This window comes from Macaca thibetana, chromosome 4, assembly GCF_024542745.1.
Source record: "Macaca thibetana thibetana isolate TM-01 chromosome 4, ASM2454274v1, whole genome shotgun sequence".
Lineage (NCBI taxonomy): Eukaryota > Metazoa > Chordata > Mammalia > Primates > Cercopithecidae > Macaca > Macaca thibetana.
Window position 1 is genome coordinate 115,494,680 of NC_065581.1, and position 27,395 is coordinate 115,522,074.

General features: G+C 43.2%; 1 protein-coding gene across 1 annotated transcript in view; it reads right to left on the reverse strand.

The window, feature by feature from the left end:
* Positions 1 to 27,395, reverse strand: part of UST (uronyl 2-sulfotransferase) — a 317,391-nt gene that overhangs the window by 99,339 nt on the left and 190,657 nt on the right. The window contains exons 4-5 of the mRNA XM_050787162.1: positions 23,479 to 23,558; positions 12,835 to 12,988 (exon numbers count right to left, since the gene is read on the reverse strand). Of these exons, the coding sequence (XP_050643119.1) occupies positions 12,835 to 12,988; positions 23,479 to 23,558 (234 nt within the window). The remainder of the gene's footprint in view (positions 1 to 12,834; positions 12,989 to 23,478; positions 23,559 to 27,395) is intronic.

The window sequence follows — 27,395 nt, forward strand, 5'->3', positions numbered from 1 at the left end:
CAGTGATGTCATGTTCATAGTTTGAAATCACCACGGTGAGAAGTATTAACACTACAGAAATTGGCAAAGTTACAAAACAACCCCCCACCCCCACCAGAGGCGGTTGTTAAACATTTATGAGCACATCACTACTTATAATTGCTGAAGTCTCTGCCAGTTTAATACCTTAAAAGTGATGTATTGCTTTAATTTGCAATTTAAAAATTATAGATGAGGCTGAGCATTTTTTAGATTATGTGGAATTTTACTTGTAATTTTTCAATTGGAAATTAGTCTATTTTACTGATTTATAAGACTTCTTATATCTTAATATCTTTAAGAATAAATTCTTTGTCATATTTGTAAATGTTATCCGATTTGCCTGTTAACGTTGCCTACAATGCCTTTTTGTGAAATAAACTGTTAATTTATCTAAAGACAAATCTAAAATTCATTTCTTTTGTGGTTTCTTCCACTGACTGTGTGCTTTGCCATCCTCTAGCTCAGTCACATCTCCTTCCACAGGATAGACAACTCATAGCCTCCACAGCTCAGATACACATCCTTCTGATTTCTCACATTTTACCTTTTTAATCCATCTGAATTTATTTGATGTATGTTGGGTACCTTAACGATCTAATTTTTCCTATACCATTTATTGATAAACCTATCTTTTTTCTATTGGTGCATGATGCTTTTTTTCCTAACTGAAATTTTATTGAGATAAGTGTAGATTCACATGCAATTGTGATGCTCTTTGATTAAATATTATCATTATAATAATGATGATAGCTAATATTACATTTAAAGATCAGAAATACATAGGAGTGTTTCAAGCAAGGCAATGACAAAGTCAGACAGACACACTGGACACTTTGATCACGGATTGGAAGAAGATGATCTGGAGACAGGTTGACAGTGTCTGGCATACTACAGGTGTTCAGAATACGCTGAAATTGCACATGCAAGTAGGCAAAAGAGGCAAACATCGTTGGAGCTCCACACATCCTCGCATCTGTTATTGGGTGTTTAACAGGGAACTCTGATGGGTACTGAGACAAGATGATATTCTATTATCAAGTTACATTTTAGTTCAGAACATAAGACTTACAGACATGAAATAATTTGAAGGGTTTAAAAAGCAATGTATGAGAATGTAAAAAATAAATACCTGAGTAATAGTTACCAAGAGAAATAAAGATGAACAGTCATCAAGACTGGTTTTGGCTAATCTTATTGCCTTGGTTTAGGTCTCTTGTCTTGATCTCACAGGGTTTTTACTAATAGTGGTGAGACATAGAATGCCATTGATTATTCCTGACATTTGTAATCAAAGTTTCCTTTTTAATTGTTGAACTTGATAACTTTGTCTTACACATCTGCTGACTCTTTCTACAAGTCTTATCCAAGTGGTTAGTTAATTACAAAACCCAGAAGTGAGTGAATAATGCTCTGCAGGTGGTAACGGGACAGCCATCTTACTATAAAAGTCACACCAGTGTTATTTCACCTTTAATGCAAAGGAAGATGCATATGCAAACTTTTAGCTGAATGTTGATACAATTCCATTGCATTTTTACTTTGTAATATGAAGTGAAGAGCCATTTTTTAGGAGCCAATGCCTTACCCATTAGGTGGCTGGGGCTTCTTGCAGATTGGTGTTTTAAAAACTTTGCTTGTCATGAAATTGAGTAAGCTTTGGTTAAAATTCTTTCATTCAACTGTGAATATCTGCATGGGTTTAGGGTCAGAGAAAAAGTGGTTTGTTCTAGAGGCTGTGTGATTTTGTAGCCAGTTAAGCTCCCACCTGTTCCATTCATTCCTGGCTGCTTTCCCAGAAAGTACATGGGATAAAATCAAACTTCTCATGAAATTCCTGCCAAACCACTTTTACTGGTACCATTTCTACTCTGTCTGAAACACTCATTGGTCAATTAGAAAAGGGAACAAAAATTGTTTGTTACATGTGCTTAGCAAATCTCAATGACTGTAAACCAGACCATCACAATGTCCAGGCAAGATTATTTACTGTATAACTTGTTCAGGCATTTATTTATTTTTTTAATATTATAAGGCAAGTTTGAACTTTCAACTGCATTTCAGGAGATTAGGCATCTATAAAACCTGTTTCTATCCAAGCTTATTCTGAAGCTCCAAGATACTTAGCATGGCCTTGGCTCCCCACCTACCCACCTCCTTTTAATAATAAGCTCATGCTAACATCAACATCATGCCCCATGCTTTGAGAAGAAGCCCTCAATATGGTGATAAATGGTCAGACATTCCCTCTTCTTAGTTTCTATTCTCCTTATAGTCAAGTGTTTTAGTCTTGTCCTTCAACTTCCAGCCATTAGAGGGCAAGGCTGCCGCAGCTAACAAATCCTGAGTCTTGTTTTGAGAAGCCTGAGTGAAGCAAGTATTTTTCCAATTACACACTATCTAATTCAATTTACATTTATTAGAAAAACTGCCAGCTATTTCATGTTAATATTGACATTTTCATAAGTACTAGCAATTAGAATTCAAGCTGAGATTCCAACAAAGCTCTTAGATGTTTTACACTTACTTTTCCTGTCTTCAGACTTTGCAAAATATTTTTAAGAACACGTTTGGAGGTCATTCAGCCTTTGGGGAATCTATACTGTGTATGTAAAACAGTTGGGCAGAGAAAAAATATTACAAATGGCAAAGCAATTGAGGACAACTATAGAGGCATGCCAACTTCTGCAAAAATAAATGTAGAGTATAAAATTCAAATATTTAGCAAAGTTCAATGGAGCCATTAGTTTTTCGCTTTACATAAAACTTCATCCCATAGCTTCTTTCGATAGCAAGCCCATTGACTGCATTCACAGAACATTTCCTGACTGCATTTAAAACATAGTTCTACTCACCGACATCTTTTAATTTAGCATTTGCACGTCTTTGTATGAATTGGCCTGCATTTAAAGAATGTCACATGTCTCTTTGAAGAGATGGCAATGGACTTCAAGTGCCTTGTCAACCTAAATAAAAAGATGTCCATATGCTAAAATACTTTATTCATCAAAGTGCTCATTCTGTTTTACTGTCTAAAGCATGGCTTCCTAAAGTGAGATCTGAAATGTATAGTATAATGCACACTTTGGTTTCTGGATAATAAATATTATTTACTTCAACTTTAGAAGAAAGTCTGACTTAAGACATATATAGAATATTCCTAAATACAACAAATAATATTGTACTATGCCATCAAACCTCTTCAATGATATTTATTTGCTTATGCCAATGAAAAGCCTAACAAATAAAAATGTCTAAGGGGAAAGCAAATACAGGTTTTTCCAAATGGTCAGAGGATAAGAAGGTAAGCTTCTATAAGGCATTCAGGGGGTGCTTCTCTCGGTAAAAACAGCTCCTGCTAAGGCAGTCAGGAACGGATGTGTTGTTAACTCCTCAGTAGTTCTCAACCTCGGCTACACGTTGGCATCACTTCTGAAGCTTAAAAAAAAAAAAATCCCAAAGCCCAGGCTGCACCCTAGACCAATTAAACCAGAACTTTCGGGTGTGTGACCCAGGCATCAGTAGTTTTCAAAGCCTCCACAAGTGGCCGAGGCTGAGAACCACCGCTTTAGTAAATGTTAGCCACCGGCCCCAGTAGGGGCGCAGCGCCGAGCGCCAGCGGCGGGATACAGCTGCAGCAGCTCCGCTGACTCACAGCGAGGGGCGGGGCTCATAGCAGATGAGCTCAGCTGACAGGTGGCCGGCGGATGCACCTGGCTGTGCTCTGGCGGTCCTTGCGGTGCGTGCTCCTGATGGGACCTTGTATGGAGACAGGTCAGGCAAACCTGCCTTGGCAGCCATCAGAGCAGCGTTGCTTCCCCCACTACTGGGACATCTGGAGAAATAGTTTACTGTACCCAAGCTCCTCACCTCCCTAAGCCCTCTGCTCCTGCCAAATAGGCGGTTCACCATAGAGTGAGCATCTTGCTCTCAGGCTTTTACACACTTTCTAAAATGTCATTTCACTTGGAACAGTCCCCTCCTGCTGTCCCCAGAGCCTTACTTCTGCTGCATCTGCTTCTACTGCTAAAGACAGCACCCACCTCTCCTCTGTTCGTCTCTCCTTTCCTGGGAAGCCGCTCCCAACAACCCCAACTCTTGGTGGTTTGGTTCCTCCCCGCATTTTTCAAATTGCTAATTTAACACATCCCAGCCAATGACAAGTCCTGTACGGCTGCACTGAGCTATTATTAACAACTCTCTCCTTGTTGGTATTAAGCTTTTCAAGTTTGGGTCTTCTGTTGCTAACTAGGCGGCAAGCAACTGGAAGCACAGCGATGAGTCTTCAACCTCTTTGTAATTGCTCCCTGATTGCCGCTCCTGACCCTACCTGGAGCTGCTCCTTGCACCTGGTTGATGTCCCATAAAAACTTGCTCCTTGGTTTATCTTGCACTTGGATCACTGCAGTAGCTTCTGATCTATCTAGCTGGTCTATCCACATTGACTTGAAGCCCTTGGCCAAAGTGATTCCCCCAACAAAATGTAAAAGATTCAGGATGTCCTGTAAACATGCCTCTTTTGCTTTAAGTCCTTTAGTGCCTCCCCAGGGATCTTTAACAGGGTCTGGGAGGCTCTATGAGGCCTACCACCTGCCTGCCCACATCACTGGACTCAGCTCTTTTTTTTTTTTTTTTTTTTTTTAAATTTATTTATTATTATTATACTTTAAGTTGTAGGGTACATGTGCATAACGTGCAGGTTTGTTACATATGTATACTTGTGCCATGTTGGTGTGCTGCACCCATCAACTCGTCATTTACATCAGGTATAACTCCCAATGCAATCCCTCCCCCCTCCCCCCTCCCCATGATAGGCCCCGGTGTGTGATGTTCCCCTTCCCGAGTCCAAGTGATCCCATTGTTCAGTTCCCACCTATGAGTGAGAACATGCGGTGTTTGGTTTTCTGTTCTTGTGATAGTTTGCTAAGAATGATGGTTTCCAGCTGCATCCATGTCCCTACAAAGGACACAAACTCATCCTTTTTTATGGCTGCATAGTATTCCATGGTGTATATGTGCCACATTTTCTTAATCCAGTCTGTCACTGATGGACATTTGGGTTGATTCCAAGTCTTTGCTATTGTGAATAGTGCTGCAATAAACATACGTGTGCATGTGTCTTTATAGCAGCATAATTTATAATCCTTTGGGTATATACCCAGTAATGGGATGGCTGGGTCATATGGTACATCTAGTTCTAGATCCTTGAGGAATCGCCATACTGTTTTCCATAATGGTTGAACTAGTTTACAATCCCACCAACAGTGTAAAAGTGTTCCTATTTCTCCACATCCTCTCCAGCACCTGTTGTTTCCTGACTTTTTAATGATCGCCATTCTAACTGGTGTGAGATGGTATCTCATTGTGGTTTTGATTTGCATTTCTCTGATGGCCAGTGATGATGAGCATTTTTTCATGTGTCTGTTGGCTGTATGAATGTCTTCTTTTGAGAAATGTCTGTTCATATCCTTTGCCCACTTTTTGATGGGGTTGTTTGTTTTTTTCTTGTAAATTTGTTTGAGTTCTTTGTAGGTTCTGGATATTAGCCCTTTGTCAGACGAGTAGATTGCAAAAATTTTCTCCCATTCCTTAGGTTGCCTGTTCACTCTGATGGTAGTTTCTTTTGCTGTGCAGAAGCTCTGGACTCAGCTCTTTCCTTTCTCCCTCAGCTCACCCTGCTTCATATTCCCTGGTTCCTCCTCCGTGCTCACTGTGTTCCCCTCTGCCACAGGGCTTTGTATGTTCCCTGTGCCTAGGGGTTCTTCCTTCTCTTTCCCTTCAGATATAGCTCAACCAACACTTCTCTGACTTCCAGACTTGCCAATTGCCCCACACAATGCCTGGACAGCACAATGTCTCTCTGCATTGTAGGATGCAGCCTACATCCTACATGTAGGATGTGATGCAGCAACTATTTCACATACATTTGTGTGGTTTTGGGATGAATGCTTGTCTCCCTGGCAGTCTGTGAGCTCCGTGAGGACTGACAGTGTCTATTTTAGCTCAACATTTTATTTCCAGTTCCTACCATAGCTCCTGCTACACATAAAGTACTAAATCAATGTTTATTGAGTGAATGAATGAATGACAGATGGATGGGTGCATGAGTCACTAGTAGAAGAAAAAAACAAAATGTATGACTGGCCACTTGGTTTTGCAGACCAGGGTCAGGAAAACCATGGTTTGGTGCCACTGCATAGTAGAATGCACAGTGGCAAGCACTTATAAGTGGCATAGCCAAGTGTCAGAACGCCTGTCACACCCACGTCCCCTCCACAGTTCCCCTCTGCCCCCTGCTAAGTAGTCCTTGGTGACACTGTGGTAGGCAAAATAATGGACCCTGAAGGTGTCTATATCCTAATCCCTGGGACCTGTGAATATGTTACCTTGTATGGCAAAAGGGACTTTGCGAATGTGAGTAAGGTTACAGACCTTGAGAGGGGACACCACGCCAGATTATCCGGGTGAGCCCAATCTAATGACATAAGTCCTTAGATGTGGAAAGCCCTTTCCAGCAGGCTAGAGAAATGAGATGGTAGAAGGAGAGGTGTGAAGCATAAGAGGGGCCCAATCCTCCGTTGGTGTCTTTGAAGATGGCTGAAGAGAACTGGGAACCCCTGGGCAACCTGGGCACTGACACTTGAGTGCTGGAAGTGGCTCTAAGTCTCAACAATTTCTAGTTTCCATGCGGCTTAGCTGTGCTGTGGTTTATGTGCTTCCCATGGGGTCTGGCTCTGCCTGGCATTCATTTCCTGGTCTTCACTGGCCTGCAATCCTTTTGTCTTCATTCCCACAGTTCTCCTGCCCCCTGGCTCCTGTTACCAGAGGCAACCTGAGTGAATTGTAAGTCCCTTGTAACTTGGGTAGCCTCATGCAAGCTCCCCTTATTTGTGGTTTGATCTTAACCACCACTCAACCTCTCTGGGTTCGCCATCCTGGTTCATAAGAGGGGAATGAGGAGTGCTCATACCTGCACCAGGGGAGACTGTGAGGGCGGATGCCCTAATATGAAGCAAAGCATGCTAACCTGCTACACACCACACACGGGACTGCTGTTTGGTGGTAGCACAGGGGGCAGGGAGTAGCATTCTATTCTAGCTCCAAAATTCATCTGTTGGTCCCTCCTCTCCTCCCTTGCCCCTTCCTTTACCCATCTTGTTTTCTGTTTGCCTGAAACTCCCAGGGATACCCTCAGGTCTTGCTAACTCCCAGAAGTGGCCTTTGGTCCTAAAAACACCCATGACTCCTGCTTTAGATACACCCAGGACAAATGTATTTCACAGTGTATCTCTGAAGCTAGGGCTTCCTGGTCCTCCATGCTCCTGGATGGCTTGCATCAGCCTGGCGGAGCATTCGGCTCTGGCGTGCCTTTCTCATTACTCCTTGGAGGGGGAGAGTACGCGTGTATATGACTTTCCAACCCAGGGCCTACAGGAGCTTAGGTTTCCATGTAAATAAACACAGGACAAATGTATGCCAGCGGGCTGGGATCAAAACACATCTCCAGCTGTTGGGAACACAAAGAGAAGCAGTTTCCTTAGAAACAGGTTCCCAGGGGAAGGAGTCTAGTGAGGCAATCTGAGACCACAGCAGAAGCAGACCTGAGGGTTCAGGACCCAGTATGTCCTGAGCCCCAGGAAAACAGCAGCCCCTATGGACTTCCTGAGCAGAGGAGCTCCAGGTCTGTAAGAAAAATGGCCCCTTTAGGTCATGTGGAGCCAGTAACAGAGATAAGGGGGTGGGAGCATCAATACTGAGACGTGTTCTGGAAAGTTTTAGCTTCCAAAGCACTTCTGTGTAGAATGCTCAATTGACTCTCCCAACAACCCTGTAATGCACGCAAAGTAGGTAATATGGTCCCATTGTACAGATGAGACAAGCAAGGTTCACAGAGGCTAAATCCCAGGCCAAGTCTCCCAGCTAAGGCAGCTGAGAAGGGAATATAAATACACCTTATCTTAGGCCCCTGGCTCAGCCTGCAATTGGAAGCTAAATCTGAACTAGTTGAAGACCAAGAGCATAATTTTCTTATCTTTACGGATTTGGAAAACATAGATATTTACTGAAACACTTAAAAAGGAGACAATCCAAAGCCCTTCTTCATTTTATTTATTTAAGAAAAACAATGCCTTAGGAATAAAGGCAATGCCTAAGGTTTCTTTCACTCACAGGACAGTCTCAGCTGGTTGGGACAGAGTGGAAATTTCCACACACCAGTGTTTCATATGTATACTTTCAAAGTTAAAGGACGTTTGGAGTCCAAAGCTTTCAAGCAGATTAAAATGCATAGCTTTCTAAAAACCTTTGCTGACTCTGGCCAGTTTTCAGACTTCTCCAGAATCCAACAGGGCCAACATGATTCACTGAATTCTTTATGAATTAAGAAGCTGTAAATTACACATCTTTTCTTTTAAACATGCATTACTTTCCACACTTTACAGCCAAGCCGAATAAACAGTGTTAGAGAGGTAGTGTTCTCTCTGGGAAGATTTTCTCCCTTCTCTTCCTATTCTTCAAACAGAGGATGGCCTAGTGAAGTGGCAACAGTGGTTAGGGCAGGAGCCCAATGTGACATTTTTGAGAACTTTCACCAGCAGGGTGAAAATGACAGCATAAGAAATCCACTTTCATGGAAGCTCCAAGATTGGAAAAGGGAGTGGCTCCAGCAGGAATAAGATGCTCTCCCTCATCTGGAGATGACAACAGTTGCTCTTCGTTAGAAAAAGCTTTTCCATCATTCATTCTTTCATTAAATATGGTCTGTATGCCAGGTATTTCCCTGCCCTGGAAATAAAGGAGGCCGGACATGAGCTGGAGAAGAGTCTCAGGTGCTGGGATGTGTCCAAGTGTGCCTGGGTTCAGAGGACCCTCATCCCCAAAAAGGAGGCAGCCAACTTCACACTGGGGAGTTTCCAGCTCTGGACAAAAAGAAATGAGCCTAAGACAACTGCCTTTTCACGGTATGGCTGCTGGAAGTTGAACTTGCATCTATGCGAGCACTAATTTATTTAAAAATGATTTTCCAGGAAATGCAAAGGAAGAAGAGTTTGGAAAGAAATAGAAAGTTTGAGAAAAGCTAGTTGTTTCCAGAAAATAAGGTATAGCTATAAGACGCTTGAATATTTGAAAACAAATTGCTGTAACAGCGATGTCTTTGTAAAGATGGAGAGACGATGTTACATCAAATGATTCTGCTTCAAAAGCATGGGACTTGGCCCAGTCCTCTTCTCGCTTTACCCTTCAGGAAGTAAAACGTAAGGTCTGAGTGGGCAAACACCACCGAAGTGGAATCAGGAGCTCTGGCTTCTCCTCCTAGGAGGGACTTTACCCCACCCTGAATCCTAGGCCCGTTCCCACACCTGTAAAACGAGAGTCCTTATCTTCTTTGGGGTTCCTGCAAATCCCAGGATTCCTTTACCCTTTCCATTTTCTTCCAAACCACCCTGCCTCACAAGATGATATTATTTCATCCTCAGAGCAGGCTGGGAGGCAGGCGCTGGCCGCTCCCAGCTGTATGCTAAGCAGCTCTGGGAGGCTCAGGGCCAGGGGCAGAACTGCCCGATTTTTGGCAATGGGATAAAGCAAGGGGCTTTGGAGCACTGAGATCTGGAACGACGTGGTAAATCAGCAGACCCATTTCAGGCCAGCACCCAAGACCCTGTGGGCATGTGGTGTGCAGGGAAGGGCCTCCAAGGGGAGGGGTGGCCTGCAAGGAGGGGACAGTGGGCTCCTCACAGCTGCCTGTGCCCCGCTGAGACACAAACAACACCCTCTTTTGAGTCAGACAACTGACTACCCAGGCTTTGCCAAAATGAGGACAGACTCTTCTGAAAGGGGCCAATTTTATTTCAAGGGTCTAATGGGACCAAGGAGATGGAATTAAAAGTTTCAGCTATTAAAAAAAGGCAATAGACCATCTTCTTCCAAATAAACAAACTATCCTTTGAACAAGAAGACAGCCTTCTAACCAGGTCAGGCTGGAACTAGACCATGAAAGGGACACCCACTCCCCGCCACCACCAGGCTCTCCTCTCTTGAATCTGAGCCCCCCGACTTTCTGCTGTGCTGCTTTGGGGAGCCTAGTGCTTTCCTGCTGGGGCCTTGCCAAGGATCGATCTGATGAGCTCATGTGACACAGACCCTTCCCGAACACAGTGCTTACATTTGGAAAGGGGCCCCTACAAATTTCTAAGGGCAGAATTCTAGGCAGGGAAATCTCCCTACAATCTCTCAAGTCACATAATAAAGGCAGTTACCAGCTCTTCGAAAAGATAACACTTGCCCCAACTACCAATTTTCAATATTTTATGACCTTTTTAAAAAAAACTCCAAACCAGGCTGGGCATGGTGGCTCACACCTGTAATCTCAGCACTTGGGAGGCTGAGGCGGGTGGATCATTTTAGGTCAGGAGTTCGAGACCAGTCTCGCCAACATGGTGAAACCCTGCCTCTACTAAAAATACAAAAATTAGCTGGGCATGGTGGGAGCTGCCTGTAGTCCCAGCTACTCAGGAGGCTGAAGCAGGAGAATCGCCTGAACCCCGGAGGTGGAGGTTGTAGTGAGCAGAGATCTTGCCACTGCAAAAACTCCAGCCTGGGCAACAGAGCAAGACTCTGTCTCAAAACAAAAACAAACAAATAGAAATTCCAAACCATAATTTTTCCCCCTCACATTTGCCACCTTTCTCTCTATGATTGCAGCTTATTATTTGTGTGTGTGAAGACTACATTATATGAAATGATTTACAGGATGGCAACAAAAGCTTGACAGAGCGGAAAAAGCTGGAGCATTCCTCTCAACTCTTACATTAATATTTGAAGAGCAGTGTTCATAAGACATGTTTCCATATCATTGGTTTTTTGGCGTTTTCTGCTATCCTCTGGTTCTAACTTTCTTAGCATGAGGATTGAATCAGAACTATGAAAGAATTATCTGGATTAAAAGGAATGTATGCTCTTTTTAAAACAACATATATTAATCAAGATCCAAAACAAATAATGAATATAATTAGAGAAGACATTATTCTTGTAGTAAGCGGTTCTATACTCTGAATACACGTCTCACCAAATAAAAAACATATAATCATATTCATAACCTATAGTTTATTTTTTATTTTATTTATTTTTAATTATTTTTATTTATTTTTTATTTTTTTATTTTTTTGAGATGGAGTCTCGCTCTGGCACCTAGGCTGGAGTGTAGTAGCACAATCTCGGCTCACTGCAACCTCTGCCTCCCAGATTCAAGGGATTCTCCTGCCTCACCCTCCCAAGTAACTGGGATCACACGCGTGTGCCACCATGCTCAGCTAATTTTTGTATTATTAATAGAGACGGGTTTTCACCATGTTGGCCAGGCTGGTCTCGATCTCCTGACCTCAAGTGATCCACCTGCCTCAGCCTCCCAAAGTGCTGGGATCACAGGCGTGAGCCACTGCACCAGGTCTCAAAACCTATAAAGAAATAGATTAGGGTTTTGCCATCAAAAACTAAAAAAAAGAGGAAAAGCCCCTTTTAAAATATATCATCAAAGAAAGAAAATAAAAATAAAAAAAATCATCAAAATATTTCACTGATGTCTTAGGTAGTTGATCAAATACCAAGGTGAGTGGAAAGCCACATGGGTCTGGTGTAGTCGTCTGGCCCTGACTGAGACACTAACTTCTCTGTATCTCAGTTTTCTCTACTCTAATCATGGATTTGAAAACATGAATGTGACACTGAGGGGACATCATCCCCAAATGCTCCCAGCCTCTGAACATCCGCTTCCATTACGTGTTTAAAATGAGATGAGGAAGCAGCGGTCCTGGCCTTGGCCCGGAGATTCGGTGCTATTCTCCAGCGGCAAGGCTGCTGCTGAGGGCGCATCAGCAGTGGCCTTGGCTCTGGGCGATCTTCCAGCTTTGGGAACAACACCTCTGACTGATCCTCAACACTTCCTTCGTTCCTGCTTGTGCCCAACAACAGCCCAGGATGGGTCCAGGTGAACCCCAAGGGCTCTCTCAGACACAGAGACCAGGATTTCAGCCTCCTGGGCACCAGGCTGTCAAGCTCCTCAGTACGTGTGTCTCTACAATGGGATGGGAAATGTACCTTTCGTTTTAGTGCTCAAAGAAAGACGCGCAACTCCACCCTCCATTTCTGTTACCAACCTCTGTGCTGCGGAAATAATTACTGGACTCAAGACTAACATCCCTTATGGAGCTGAGGGTCCCAAAACAAGTCTAGAGAAAGCAAACAATTACTGGTCCAATGACAGGGTTCTATCGCACTGTGGTGGAAAGAACCCAGACTGTGAAGGCAGGAAACTCGGAAACAGTCGGTCGCGGTTGTGCCCTTACCTGAGAGGTGACTGGCAAATCCCACAACCTTTGGAATCTCAGGGTCCTCATCTGAAAACACTCCCTCCCTCCCAGAGTGGTCATGGGAACTGAATGGGCTGAGGGATGAGAAAGGGCTCTGCCGCCCTCTAACAGACACCCCCCAACACCTTTGTTTTTCTTAAGCAGGACAGTGCTAGTCAGGACTCCTTAGGAAAGACTGTTTCCGCTCTGGGACCCAAAATCTAGCACTAAAGACAACTGAGCAAAGCAACATCAGAAGATCATTTGAGGAAATGTTCATTAAGATCTGGGTCACCCGGAACCAGTTTCTCTCGCCAAGACCTCCTTCCTGCGGAAGCACCCTCTCTGCCCCATGCTCCATGAAGGCGCCAAGGGCAAGGCCTGGGAAGGGAAGAGTGAGCCTTCCCTGGTGGAGGGGTCACTCCCCAGGCAGTGGGGAGACCACCTTTTGCATGCAACAGGACTGACTTACCAGGTAGCGCTCCTCCTGCCTCATGCTGGGGGTGCGGATCATGTGATTCTGTTCCCCTCTCCAGTCTCCAAAGCGACGGAAAAAATAGTTAGATAAGAACCGGTTGACGGGGTCTCTAATGATGTTGATGTAGACAGGCTGGTCTCCTCCAAACCTAACACAAACATTGAGTTCGTTACAACCCATCACTGCAGGAGGAAAACAGGGCCTACTTAGACAACATCTCCCCTCCCCTCTAGGTTAACTTACTGAAAGATGATCTCCTACGCGAAGGTGCCAATGACACGTAATAAGCAAACAGGGTTTTCTGATAGGCATTTTATTATCATGCAGGAAGTGGGGAGGATGATACCTGTTCCAGGTACCTGTTGAGGGGCTGTGAGGACATTTCATAGTATAGCACGGTACAAACCACACCATTGTGCATGTTAAGGAAGAGATGGTGTCCAGTTTTCTCACTAGGCTGTAGGCTTCTCGAGGATGGGGGCCACTCTGTATTGGATTTAGTATTTCCAATGGCTAGAACAGAACCCATGGGGACACAGTTGGCCCTTGGTGAATGTTTCAGTTGATTGGTAGGTTCTGACTGCCTTGCTGAGTGAGATGGCCCTTCCTCTACATTGTAATTCAAACAGTTCTGGGTCAGGTGCTCTGCAGTAAGTGAGTGAATAACAGCCAGTCTTCACTGAGCACTCTCTATTCATCTTGTTCTAAATACCTCATGCAACCAGCTTGCTGAAGCCCCATAACACATCAATAGAGTAGAAAAAATAATTATCCTCATTTACACTTGGGGAAACTGAGGCAGGAATAAGGTTCATAACTTGTAGCTGAACTAGGATATGGGTCCAGGCAATCTGGCTCTAGAATCTATGCTCTTAATTATGGAAAAGTGATTTCCGGAGTTGAGGAAATTTTGTGTGGGATATCAAGAATAAAACAATATTCAACATAATTATCCTCAAGTGATGGCAAGCGGCTTCAGATAAAAATAAAGCAAATAGCCAGGTGTTCCATTTTAATTCCTTCCATGAAAGGATTAGATGAATCCACTAAATCTTGGCCGAAGAACAAGGTCTTCCTGAGGCAAAGTGATGAGATTGGCTGGATTTGTCTTAACAATTCCTTCTTTTTCTCTTTGAACTGCTTGAAAGCAGTAGCCTTGAGGAGTCCGGGGAGACTGCCCCAGTCTCTGGGCAGACGTCATGCTCTGGTGACCTCCTGAGGGGCCTGCAGAGTCCTCTAGCCCTATGACCTTGTGACATTCTGAGGAACGTGCCTGGGCATTCTCTCAGGGGTCAGAAAGAACTCTAAGAGAAAACAAACTGACAGGACCCCGCTTCTGCCTCTCTCCAGAAGCTAGCAGACTCCATTCACCTTTCAAAACCCAGCTTGGAGTCACATCACATCCTTCGGCAATTAATGCCCAACCCAGGGTCCATGCCTCCCTCCTCTGTGCCCCGGGCCCTCTCTCCTGCACTGTGTGGAAATGTGTGCCTCTCCATCACACTGTGGGTCTCCTGCAGCCAGGAACGACACCCTCTAGCTCAGTGTGTGGCACACAGTAGGTGCTCAACAAATGATGACCAAATTAAGAAATGAACATCTGAGTGTGTGCCTCTCAGTTGTTAATGTTTCTTCTCATATCATGGGACTCTGTTGTCAGAGGAAAGGCATAACAAGCCACCCATCCTTTTCTGTGTATGAATTCATATAATGTTGCTCTTGGTTTATCTGCATTTTAAAAAAGAATCTTCAGAGAGAAGAATCCGAAGGGACAACTCTGAGATAGTGGAATTTCAGGCACCAGGACACATGAATGATACCCTGGAGCCCTTAAATACTACCACATTGGAACACACACTGCTCACGGATGAGATTAGCCTTGCAGTGTGAATCTTGTTAGTTCTCAGAAATACACATTCATGTAACTGGATGAACAACTCACTGGAGTCCCAGGAGCTAGCTGTGCCAACCACCGGCTAACTACTGTACACACCCCAGATTTATCCCCCTTTTAAAATTAAATTGTGTTTCATATCTATGATAAACAGTAACTAAAGTAATAAAGCTAGGGACTAGGAAGACAAGGCTTGCATACCAAATACACACATAATTAGACCCTCAAAATTGCTTCACGCTTTTAAAAACCTCAACTGTTCTTCTACGTTCATGTGAAGAATGATTGCTAGTGCTAGTTAGCAGAACTGCCCAATCATATGAATCCATGCACAGTATCCCATCAGGAGATGGCTCTCAGCCTCACCACTGCCATCTTTGATCAATGGTGAGAGAAGTAAGGACTGGCAAGTCTTGATGAGCATGGATGACTTGCTCTTGTTTGCATGCTGCAACCCAATGCAAGATTTCCAGAATGATTTTCCAAAATAGAAGTTTTAGATGGCTTAAGAATATATTGTCAAGTATCAGATAATATAGTAGGCTCTCTCTAGAAGTTTCTAACTATGAGAAAGAGGTGTCTGGTATATATCTCCCCCTTTGCAGAAGGCAATAATGGTTGCAGGCTGCCAGCCCTCTGTACACACAGCTTCCGCCAAATTGGGAAAATCTGGGGTGACACGTCAGTTATACAGAAGAGGCCAGAATACCACCATGCTACCACCAGGGACCACAGCATAGCACATGTCCTAGTGCCTGAGCAGGGAAGCAAATTTCCCTACCCTCATGCCATCTTCTTTCAGCATCAGTTTCTCCTCTCAGTATTTTAAAACTCTGTTCAGAATTCCTGGCTACCATTTATAAAGTCCCTGAGTCACCTGAACCTTTTGCTCACTCATGATTTCATTCTGGGGGTGAGAATGGTTTGTACCCTACCATCCCATACAGTGAAAAACCCTGCCTGATTTTTAAAAGCCTTAAGAGAAGATTCCACAACCTCCCTGTGAAGTCTACTTTGTCAGTTGAAAAGTCTTTCTTACACCCAGCCAATATTTAAAATTTTCCTTTTATGCACATTTCCTTTTGTTTGAACCATTTGACACAAAGAATTTGCGTCTCCTATGCTTTTACAACGCTTAGCCTTTTCAACTTCAATTTTAATTCCTTTAACTTTTTATTGTTTCCTTCAAAAATTCCTTTAGCTTTTATCTTAAGACTTATTGCCCTTCATTTTATAATCTACAGCTCTAATTTGATCTTTATGGAGCTCTAAAAATTTGTGGTGACTACGGCTGATCACAGGTTCTAAGTAGTGCATACACTAGAGAGTAGAAGAGTCAGGCCATATTTTGTTTTTTGTTCAACAACACACTCTTTTGTCCTTCAGTCACCACAATTACTCCTGCATCTATGAAGCTCTTTTAAGCCGTCCTAAAATAGCAGGCAATACCAATTTCTTCGACATTTGTTCACAGATCCTATTCACCGACTCTGTAATCACTCCTCTGGGCTTCCTTCGGACTCTGCAAATGTGTCATAGTTTTAAAATTTTACTTATTTTTTTGATGAGAAGATGAAGATCTGTAGCAGGGCATAATTCTCTAGGAACCATAACTGCATGGTTCTCATTCTGAGAGGCATTTCCAAACACATCATTCTGAGCATTTTCATCAGCATCTGTCTCACACTGCTACCTCAATCAATTCATTAACCCATCGATAATATTAGTCACCTCTTCAATAGCTACACAAAGCACTAGTAAAAATTTTAGGTATATTTTCATCAGAATTTAAAAGGCATTCTTCCTGAGATAATAATTATTGCACATATTAAATAAATACTTAAGACCAGAATTATCCTTGAGAATTAAGACTGTTTTGTACTCCAATTACAGTAGAGATTACTGCGATTGCAATCAGTTTTTGAAAGTATATTCTGTTCTTTTAAGAAATTCTAGTAAAAAATAATATGTATATGTAATATATATATTTGCCCTTTTCATCATTTTAAAGTATATAATTCAGTAGTATTAAGACATTTACATTGTTGTGAAGTCATCACCACCACCTATCTCCACAACGTTTTCATGTTCACAAATGGAAACTCTGCCCATTGAACATAAAAATCTCTTTTCCTGCTTTCCCCACCCCTGGTAACCACCATTCTGCCAAAAGCCTACCTCCTTTTTAGCCTCTGACCTGGAAGTAGAGGGTACCTTTGTGCTGCTATCTACCTTAAAGGGTGAAAAGTACCATAGGCCAGAGGTCCAGGGCTTTGATCCTTGTCAGTGAGGGAGGAAGACACTTTGAAGTGAGAGAAAGGCCATCATGGAAAAGAACAGGACCTTTCAGGGGCAGAGTGAGGAGTGGCTGAGGTGGAGAGGGGTAGAGCTGGCTGTTTATTTTTGAGACAGAGTTTTGCTCTTGTTGCTCAGGCTGGAGTGCAATGGTGTGATCTCAGCTCACTGCATCATCTGCCTCCCGGGTTCAAGTGATTCTCCAGCCACAGTCTCCCAAGTAGCTGGGATTATAGGCACCCATCACCATGCCTGGCTAATTTTTGTATTTTTAGTAGAGATGGGGTTTCGCCATGTTGGCCAGGCTGGTCTCGAACTCTTAACCTCAAGTGATCTGCCTGCCTTGGCCTCCCAAAGTGCTGGGATTACAGGTATGAGCCACTGTGCCCAGCCAAGATGGCTGTTAAAGGGCCCTTTGCTGGAGCCCGTTGCAGTAACAAGAGTCCCTGAATGTCCAGTGGGGGCCAGCATGGTGGGGAGGTCTGGCCTCTGTCCTCATACCCCCTGTAGTGGGCACTTCCATCTCCTCTGCCCAGGACTAGACCTCCCCCCTGCCCGCCACTGCCCATCACAAAACACAAGCAGAAGAGACAGTTGTGCTTTGCTCTCCGGTCTGTCCTAAGGCAGGAGAGATGGAAACATTTGCTGTGAGAAGATGAGACAAATGGGGAAGGAGGTGGGTGGTTGGGTCAGGGCTCCTGCTCAGAGAGGAAGATGAATTGACAAGGCATGAAATAAACAGTAGGAAAAAATCAGGAAATGAGGTGGGCTGAGGGAAAGTCCAGATTATACTCGTCGCTGATGGGCCAACACAGCTGGTGGCCCATGCAGCAGCAGAGATCCACTCCCCGTAGAGGGAAAGGCAGAAATAGAGGAAGAAACTGCCAATTTAGGAAGACGAGCCCAGCCAGGGTTCACATAGGGAAAACCCAGAGAAAACTTGCACTTGTAAATGGAACTTTTGCGCCGTGTTTAAGGAGGCAGAGACAGTGTTAACTGCTAATACTGATTTTTACTTTGGTGTTTTCTTCAGAGTTTGCAGTGTCTGTCAAATGATAAGAGACTTGAAGGGCACAGAATTGAGATGGATCACTTGGCTAAGAAGAATAAAAAAGTCAACATTTACAAATAAGATGTGAAAACCAAATTGACTTGTGGAATTGGCGAAGTCTGATTTGTTTTGTTAAATAATGCCATCAGAGGGCAGAGTTTGTTCACAAAAGTTGATACAAGAAACACTGTTCACATCAGTAATTGAGACTTCACTTGCAGAGACGAGAAAAGGTGTCCAGAACGCACTCCCATGTACATCACACCCCACTGCTTTTCTGGTGATTGACTAATTTTCACATTTTTGTTTGTTTTTGCCAAGTTACTATTGGCACCGGAGCCACCATCTGAGATACATGAGAGATGGAAGCAAAGGAAGGTGAGGGAATCATGGGAAAGAAAGGAAGAATGACATGGAAGAAGGATAAGGGAAGTGGTGGTTTGAAATTATTTAGCATATTGATGTCTCTTATAATGCATTTGGACTATTTTGATAGCATTGGGCTCTGAGGTAAAACTTCTTAAGGCTTCCCTGTAAAAGCACATTTGGAAGGGTGAGGGGCATTGTAGATTGCAAAAATATTTATACCCCTCAAAAAATAAAAGCTTAGAAAACAAATAAAATTGAGGGCAGGGGACAGACAAATGTGAATTGTAGTCTCTCACAAGGCTTTCTAGTGTGTGGATCCAAGATAGATTTGGAGAGATGCCGTTGATGTTGGAAAGTTGATATCTTTTTCAGAAATTGTTTCCTAAAGTTACTCTGAAAACTGGAAAAAGATACGTGAAACCACAGTATGCAAATATTAAAAATCCTACTTAAATATCCTAGCAAAGAGAAGCATATTTTAGGCCAACGTAGTTTTGACTCAATTCTCCAGACAGTCCAGGTGAAAAATATTTGTCTGGCTGGAATTTCCAGGGAGTTCCATGACTGTGTGAAAAAGCAGTCCAGTGTGCAACTCAGGAATCCTCACCGAAGCCTGAGATCTCTGCTGAGCTCGCTGTGCACACGTCCCAGGCAGGAATCCTTCCCTGAGGCAAAACACCTGATTGGTCTGAACCAATTACTTCCCATCTTTGGATTAATAAAGCTAGATATGGTTCCTTCTCACTCTAAAAACGGAAAAACAAGAAACAGGACAAGAAGCCTAGATGGTGAAAAAAACGAAGTACGTCAGCTATGGAAACACCAAATGCTCACAGGGTAGTATTTTACATGACTCAAGAGTGTCTAAATTTGAAGTAAAAATGCCATCGTTAATGGAATAAAAAAAGAAAGGGCAATTACCTATGGTATAATGCCATACTCTTCAAAACTTCTGACCATTTGTGTGCAAAAAAAAGTGGGGAGGGAGGCCTGACTTTCATTCTTACAGTCCGCTTGCCAGCAAGTATTGTGCGGCATGTTAACGATGTGCAGAGGATTGGAAATATCAACAAAGAATATTAGGTTGCAGTATCAGTTCTTCTCGTGGGAACCTCATTATCCTGAAACAAGCAATACGTCTGTCAGCAGTTATAAGGGTAGGTTTCTTAAGATCAGCTTCATTATCTTTATAACTTATTATTCAAAATACATCTAACACTTATTTTTTAAAGTATGTTAATGTCCGTGGCTGCGCACGGTGGCTCACGCCTGTAATCCCAGCACTTGGGAGGCTGAGGTGGGCAAATCACTTGAGGCCATGAGTTTGAGGCCAGCCTGGCCAATATGGTGAAACCCTGTCTCCACTAAAAATAGAAAAATTAGCCAGGTATGGTGGTGCATGCCTGTAATTCCAGCTACTTGAGAGGCTGAGGCAGGAGAATCGCTTGAACTGAGGTTACAGTGAGCTGAGATTGCACCACTGCACTCCAGCCTGGGTGACAGAGTAAGACTCCATCAAAAAAAAAAAAAAAAAAAAAAAAAAAAAAAATGTCAAAGTCCTCTTAACAAGTTCCAACTTAGTTGTTTTCCTCTTGTCAACTGCATATTGACACAGAAATTTTCCTTAAAGAAAGCTATTCCCTTAAACAAGGAAAAGCTGATTTTTAATGTCCCATGTTCCATGTGTGGAACAATCATAGTCTTGTCATATACTGAAGTTCAACTGATCATTCTCTTCCTTTTTATGGAAGTCTGATAGCTAAGGGCCCAGGCCCTGGTATGTGGGTGTAAAGAGAGGAGGAGGTTGCTCTTGGGGAGTCAGTTTTGGCTTTTTATCGAAAGCAGCAAAGCTGGTCAGGTAGTCTCTTGTTATTTCTGCTTAAAACTCTTGACTGCTGTTCCAGCCCAGTCGTGTCCATCCTGGTCTGCACTGCATCCCTTTCAGTTCCCCTCGGCCCCACTCTTCTGCTGGTGGCTGTGCTGGGAATGCCCACCCCCTTCACTTGTCTAAAGCTGACCCATCCCTCACCTCCCTGCAGAAATGCCCTCCCAGAGTCCTGGTCCCACAGGAGGTTCCTCCCCTAGGGGAAGCCCTGTGACCACCCTCTCCTTACATCCATCACACTTTAATGGAAGAAGAACTTAGAGTCTCCCAAAGGCAAGAAAAACATTTAATGTTGACTGCAGAAGCCCCAGTTCTCATGTTGTGTATAGAAGAGAGAAGGTAATCCATAGATATGTGTTTAATTGAGTAAAATGGAACTGAGGGAGGAGAAGCAGAGCCCAGCCCAGCCCTCAAGGTGTCTCCATAGAAACTGAGTCAGGAGTTGGGCAGTGGGCTCAGCCTGAGACGTCTATAGAATTGCCTTTTTAAGTGCCACTCTGAATGTATATAGCATGTGATATGTTTTGGCTCTGTGTCCCCACCCAAATCTCATCTTGAATTGTACATCTGTAATTCCCACATGTTGTGGGAGGTACCTGATGGGAGATAATTTGAATCATGGGGGTGGTTTCCCCCATACTGTTCTCATGGTAGCGAATAAGTCTCACAAGATATGATGGTTTTATCAGGGATTTCTGCTTTTGCATCTTCCTCATTTTCTCTTGCCGCCACCATGTAAGAAGTGCCTTTCGATTCCTGCCATGATTCTGAGGCCTCCCCAGCCACGTGGAACTGTAAGTCCAGTTAAACCTATTTTTCTTCCCAGTCTTGGATATCAGCAGCATGAAAATGGACCAATACAGTGGCCTTCTCTCAGAAGGCCTTTCCTTCACAGTTCAGAGCATCCCTATATGGTAGGGATGACTGAGAACTATCCTTGTTTTACAGATGGAGAAACAGAAAAACAGAGACCTCTAAGAGGTTGAATGGCTTGCCAAGAATCATGACTAGTGGGGAGGCCAGTTCTGACACCAGAGGTCCTGACGGCCAGGCCGGCACCGTTTTCTGTAGACGTGGTGTCTTCTAAAAGGCACTTATCGTTTTTTTTTTCCTTTCAGAATTAAAGCAATGAAGACTAAACTCCTGTACATGTGTTTGATGGTAGAGGCCATAACAGAATATGGCCACCATGTTATGCTCTGCTGACCCAATTAAAATACTGGCCATGGCTTCCAATTTGTGTTTTACACTGTTCAGAGATACATACTTAAAACTTGTTGCACTGCAATCTGTTTGGTTGTAAAGATTTGACCTATGAAGCAAGAAGTGTTCATGAATGAGGTTTAAGGATGTCAGGGGTGACTTAGAAGGAAACACGGTAGAACAGTAAGGATCAGGGAAGCAGTGCTTTTCTCTTTGCAAGGCATAAAACACAATGCCTGAAAGAGCTAATAAGCCTTGTTATCTAATCATGTCTAATAATATGCTTGTGGCCTTCTGGACTTAAGAGTCAGGGCACATACCCTGGATAATCCAGTAACAAGCCATTTTATAACTGTGGTTGAAAACACACTCCTAGCTGCCCAGCACCTGGCCCTGGGTCACTGCGGAAAATCTGCAGGAGTCCTGTTACCATCCCAAGAACTCTGGTTATCAGGAAGGCCCAGGAAACTTCAGGGAACACTTGCTTTTAAAGATAAGGCAGCAACTCCTTTTCTCTGCTTAATAGCTTGCTTTACTGAATCTCATTCTTTGCACTTAATTTGCACAGGACCTGCTGCACAGCAGGGAAGGCCTTGGAGGGCTGAAATCTTCTTCCAGCCAGGTGGGTTGTCAGGCACCCTGGACCAGGGCAACAGCTCCTCCGGAGCCAGCTCCCTGGGTGCCTGGCCTGCAGGAGCCACTAGGTCAGCACTAACCAGCAGACGTCGCCTGCTGCCCCGGGTCCTTTGGTGCTCTTGTGTGGACCTGCAAGGCACTGTTAAGATGACAGAAGTGCCCGTCAGATGGCTGACCAGGGAGGCCCAGAGGTTCCCAGGCTGGTCCCCAGCAGATCTGCCTCTGGATCCAGTGATCTGTCAGCCATTAGATAGTAGCTGTGAGTGCAGATTTGGGCCAGCACAGGGAGAGTGAAACACTAAGGGCCATCAGCTCAGGAGTGAGGCACAGTGACAGTCAACCGATGCTAATGAACCACTGGGGAAAAGGACACTCAGAACTTGAAGCTAGTAATTTAACAAATAGGGAATCTAAAAACCTGAATTTGAAGATCTGCATTGTTATTAGAAGACCACAGCCGCTGGAAACAAAAACCAGAATTTTAAAAACCTCCCCAGCATCAAACATGCGAGGCTTAGAAAATCAAATGGTTTACAGTCATGCGTTGCTTAATGTCAGGGGTACATTCTGAGAAATGTGATTAGGCGATTCGTGGTTGTGCAGGCATCTTAGAGTACATACACAAACCTCGATGGCACAGCCTGCTGCACATCTATGTTGTAGAGTACAGCCTATTGCTTCTGGGCTACAAACCTGGACAGCATGTGACTATACTGAACACTGGAGGCAACTGTGACACAATAGTAAACATTTGTGTATCTAAACATAGAAACGATACGGTAAAAATACCATATTATAATCTTATGGATTAATATGTATATGAGGTCTGTCATTGACCAAAACGTCATGATGTAGCACATGACTGTATTAAAAAGACAGACAGAGGCTGGTATTTTGGATCCTAGAAAATACTCATTACTCTAGCACTGAATTATTCCCAGAGTTCTGTGCAGGTTCAAATTGTACAAAACTGTGTAATAAAATATTTATGCTAAAATACCCATCTCCTGTCTTCTTATTTGTTTCAATACAAAATCTGATTCCTTTTTTGAAAAGAGCTATTAGGTCAAATGGCTTCTCTTTAAAAAATAATTCCAAGTTTTTATAAGATTTAAGATAGTAGTCTAGGAAGAGATGAAGTTTCTGTTCAAATATTTCAAATTTCAATCCCTCCATAGCAAAAATAAATGGATTAAAAATGTCTTTTCAAGGGCAATTGTACTACCTTGTAAATAAGGGTAGATTTCTAAAGTAATTGTTCATTAGAAGAAAATGAAAGAACCATTAAACTGGAAAATGTCTTACCTTGAGAAGTTGAGGAAATGAACATGTCGAGTGAATAAATAGGGTTGTTCGGCAGTACTTATATTTTTAATCAGTTCCATCTATTAAAAAAAGTACAAAATTAGCATATGTAGGATCCAATTTACCAAGCCATATTAAGTTGAAGGTTATCTATCTGGCTCTTTTTATTCCCACTTATTACCACTGGACCAGCAGTATAAGTGCAACATTTATCAAGTTTTACATAAGGCTCCTTAGTGAATAAAACAGTGCTATACAAATTGATAGTCCTGTGTCTCATTTAGTTGATTGTTACCATGAAAGCAATGTGACAGATTAATTAATTTTGACTGGAGAAATCAGTGTGTTGCTGTACTAAAATGTAAATAAAAGAATGCCTTCTACCCCTTCCTTTAAAGTCAAATCAAGGAAAGAGGTTAGTCATTATCTTATTCTGTAGTGATATTATTGGGATATACAAAAATATTGAAACAGGTGCTGCAGAATTTAAAAATGGAATAAAATGAGGTACTACTTCATTCTTGTTCTCTTTGACTATGAAATTTATAAGGAAAACATTTTATAGGAAACACATAAACCCCCAAACGTCTTGGTTTTTTGGTGGGTGGTCATCTGAATTATTTATTTGCAGTTATCAGCAAGGCAAAAAGTAGTTTATATTCATGTAAACTAACTTTTATGGCCTTCTGGAACATGTCATGATACAGAAAATGTTTAGCAAAATCTGTTAGAAATTCCAAGCATTCTTATAACTCCCTAACTTTCTGAACTTCTCTTTCCCCGGTTTTTCAAATTGGCCCCATCAAAATGAACACACTGTGGAATTTTTGAAAAGCACATTGCAGCTTGCTACTTTGGATGAATGTCAGAAGTGCAACATTTCATGTTTTATGAAACAGTTCAAGTTGAAAAACTGGAAACAAAACCAGTCATTCACATGTTAACCGCAGCAGCAACAAGAACAATAAAATAAGAGTCTGGAACTCCAGGTCTGTCTCAAACATGACAGAACACCGGAGTCCCCCTTGTTCCTTCATGTCTAACACAGGGCTGACACATATATAAGTGCTCGATAAATATTTGTTCAATGAATTAACTCCAACTAGTACACGCTTTATAGATGATTACACTGGGATCTCAGTGCGTAAACCTTGTAATTAGATATTCAAGCTCACAACGACTGAAGGAATGAAATTGAATTTTAAAGGTAAACGACTCGCAGTTCATCAACCCTGTGCTTCTGTTAGTCAGTGGCAGGTATGAGTGAATAATGGTCTGTCTGTCCTCAAGCCTCAGTATAAAAGGAAATTGCATCCTGCCTCTTTATCTACTGTTTATCCTCGACACACCACCTGCAAGTGCTTGTTTTTGGTAGTAAAACTTCCTGCGTGGTCACGTTGTTAATTCTGATTTTTGATGGATTTACTAATAGAATTACTGGTTTGGAGACATAACCATAGGTAATTTATCTCTGCGGGTGCCTGCTTGGAAAAATAACTCTTGACTGTGTGTATGTGTAATGTAAAGACCATTAGTGCTTTTATCTCTAGATTATTTTATTCAGATATTTCTCTGCACACAGAAGAGTCCTACAAGAAAGCCCCCTAGCACTGTACAAGAAAACTGGAAGAACGGGTCAGAAGCAAAAACATTTCTTTCACGTATTCCACATTATATTATATTCTCTAAACACATGGCCATGTGTTAAATTTAATGGAAGAATAGTAGTAGTTAGATTTGGAGAACAGTGTCATAATAGTCATAAAGCCGTCTATTTCAGAAGGGAAAAACGGATTAGCAGTGACAATGTATAACTCTTCCTGGACGTATCTTTAAACATAGAATCGAGGTACTAATGCTCATGTTTATTGTATTAGCACAGTGAAGGCAGAGGGTACGTTTCAGCTCTCAGCCGGTTTGATCTTCACAAATTCTAAGACTTTCCTTGTTTCTGGCAACAAGCAGTCATCTTCTGAACTCGTTGCTGCTATTGCTTGAGGTCTCTCGCCTGGTCCTACCCCCGTGGCCAGCAGCCTGCCTCTTCCCTCACCTAAATCTTATTTGCAGGAGAGGCATCGGGGGTGACAATGGCACCACCTAAAACCACCACTGACACCACCTCTCCTCTCCCTGGCTCATGTGGGACCACTCCTGGCCTTTATTCCGATTCCATGGCATAAATTCACTCAGCATTCATCAAGCACTTATTAGGCACTGGAGGTAAGAACAGAATAAGATGGGTGGGAAGACACATGAAGAAGATAGTAGAACATGTCCTAACAGTGCCCTCAAACTCCACCACGGACACAAACACACCTAATCCTCACCCATCTTTGCTCTTTATCCAGCCTCATCCATCCCTGGACAGTCCAATTCGGGTTACCGGTGATTGGCATGTTCCCACCTTTGATCCAGCTCTTTCCCGGACTCTCCCATATTCAATGGCGTGTTGAGCCATGTGAATTCCACCTGTGCTATTTCCCTCAACTGGCTCTCAGGACCACACATGCTGTGGCCAGCCAAATGAGAGCCCTCATTGTTCCTTCCTCACACCAAAGCCTGACTAAGTCCAAGCTCAGGTTTAAGTTCCCTCTTCTAGAATGTTCTTCTGCTACTGCTTGTGTGTCTAAATGCTAACCACTATTTACTTATGGTTAAAATACCTACCTCCTCCAAGTAGTCTTCCTGGATAGCCCTTTTCATTCAACATCCTTTGATCTCCCCTCTGTGTCAGGCAATGTACTGCTCAGGGTTATGGCTATAGAGATGATGGATTTGGTTCTTGCTGTTAGGAAGCTGTCAGAGTCTTGTGGGTGAGGTGGACTAAGAGGCAGGTATAAACATGTGATAACCACCATGAGGTAGATGGTAGATAAGTGAGGCACCTCTCTCTACTTTCAGATGGGGAGGTAATGCTTCTCCAAGGAGTTTTTCCTGAGTAGTCTGGAAGGGTCTAGAGGAGTTAGCCAGGAAAGAAAGGGATTCACGGCATTGCAAATAATGAAGAGCAGATACAAAAGGCAAAACATAAAATGACACGGCACCAAGAAACTGCAGGAGTTCAGTGTGCCGGAGGTGTTCAGTGATCCGAGATGGGATCAGCAAAGTAGCAGGTGAGACTAGAGAATCAGGTAAGAGTCAGCTAATGGAGGGCACTGCAGATCACAGCAGGAATTCTGACATTTATTCTGTGGGTGATCAACAGCCAGAAACGATTCTCTTTTCCAGATCTGAGGGCAGGGTGGAGAATGTGAAGGAGGGTGAGGATTAGATACAGAAGCTCAGCCAGGAACACTGGGCAATAATCCCAACAGCAAATGACAATGGCATGAACTGAGATCGTGGTTTTCAGTGAGGTCCCCAGACCTGCAGCATCAGCATCACCTGGGACTTGTTAGAAATGCAAATACTCAGGCTCCGCCCCAGGCCTTCTGAATTAGAAGGAACTCTGGGGGAAGAGGTGCCAGCAGTCTGTGTTTTGCCAAGCCTTCCAAGGGATGGTATGGCCCAAGAGTGTGAGAACCACTGAACTAAGTCAATGTAAGTAAGACAGATGGGGAGGTTCCGGGAGGGTTAAGGAGGTGACCACCTGCCAGTGGAAAGGAGGCAGGGCAAGTGGCCAAGAGAGCTTCTTTCCCAGATTCCTGACTAGGACAACCGCACACGTGATGGTATCCATTCGTGGAGATGGGCAATGCTGGGGTGAAACAAATTTGGCTGCAGATAAGGGGGGAAACGGGCTTGGTTTTGAACGTGACCTTCCATAGCAGTGTATCTGAAAATTCTTCAGGACATACACTTTCTACATTACACTGTAGTTGAGTTGAGTCTGAGCTGGAATGTAACTTCTGTGAGGGTTGGGGGCAGGCTTTATCCCCTAGAAAACCTACTCAAGGTACCTGCACAGAACATACACC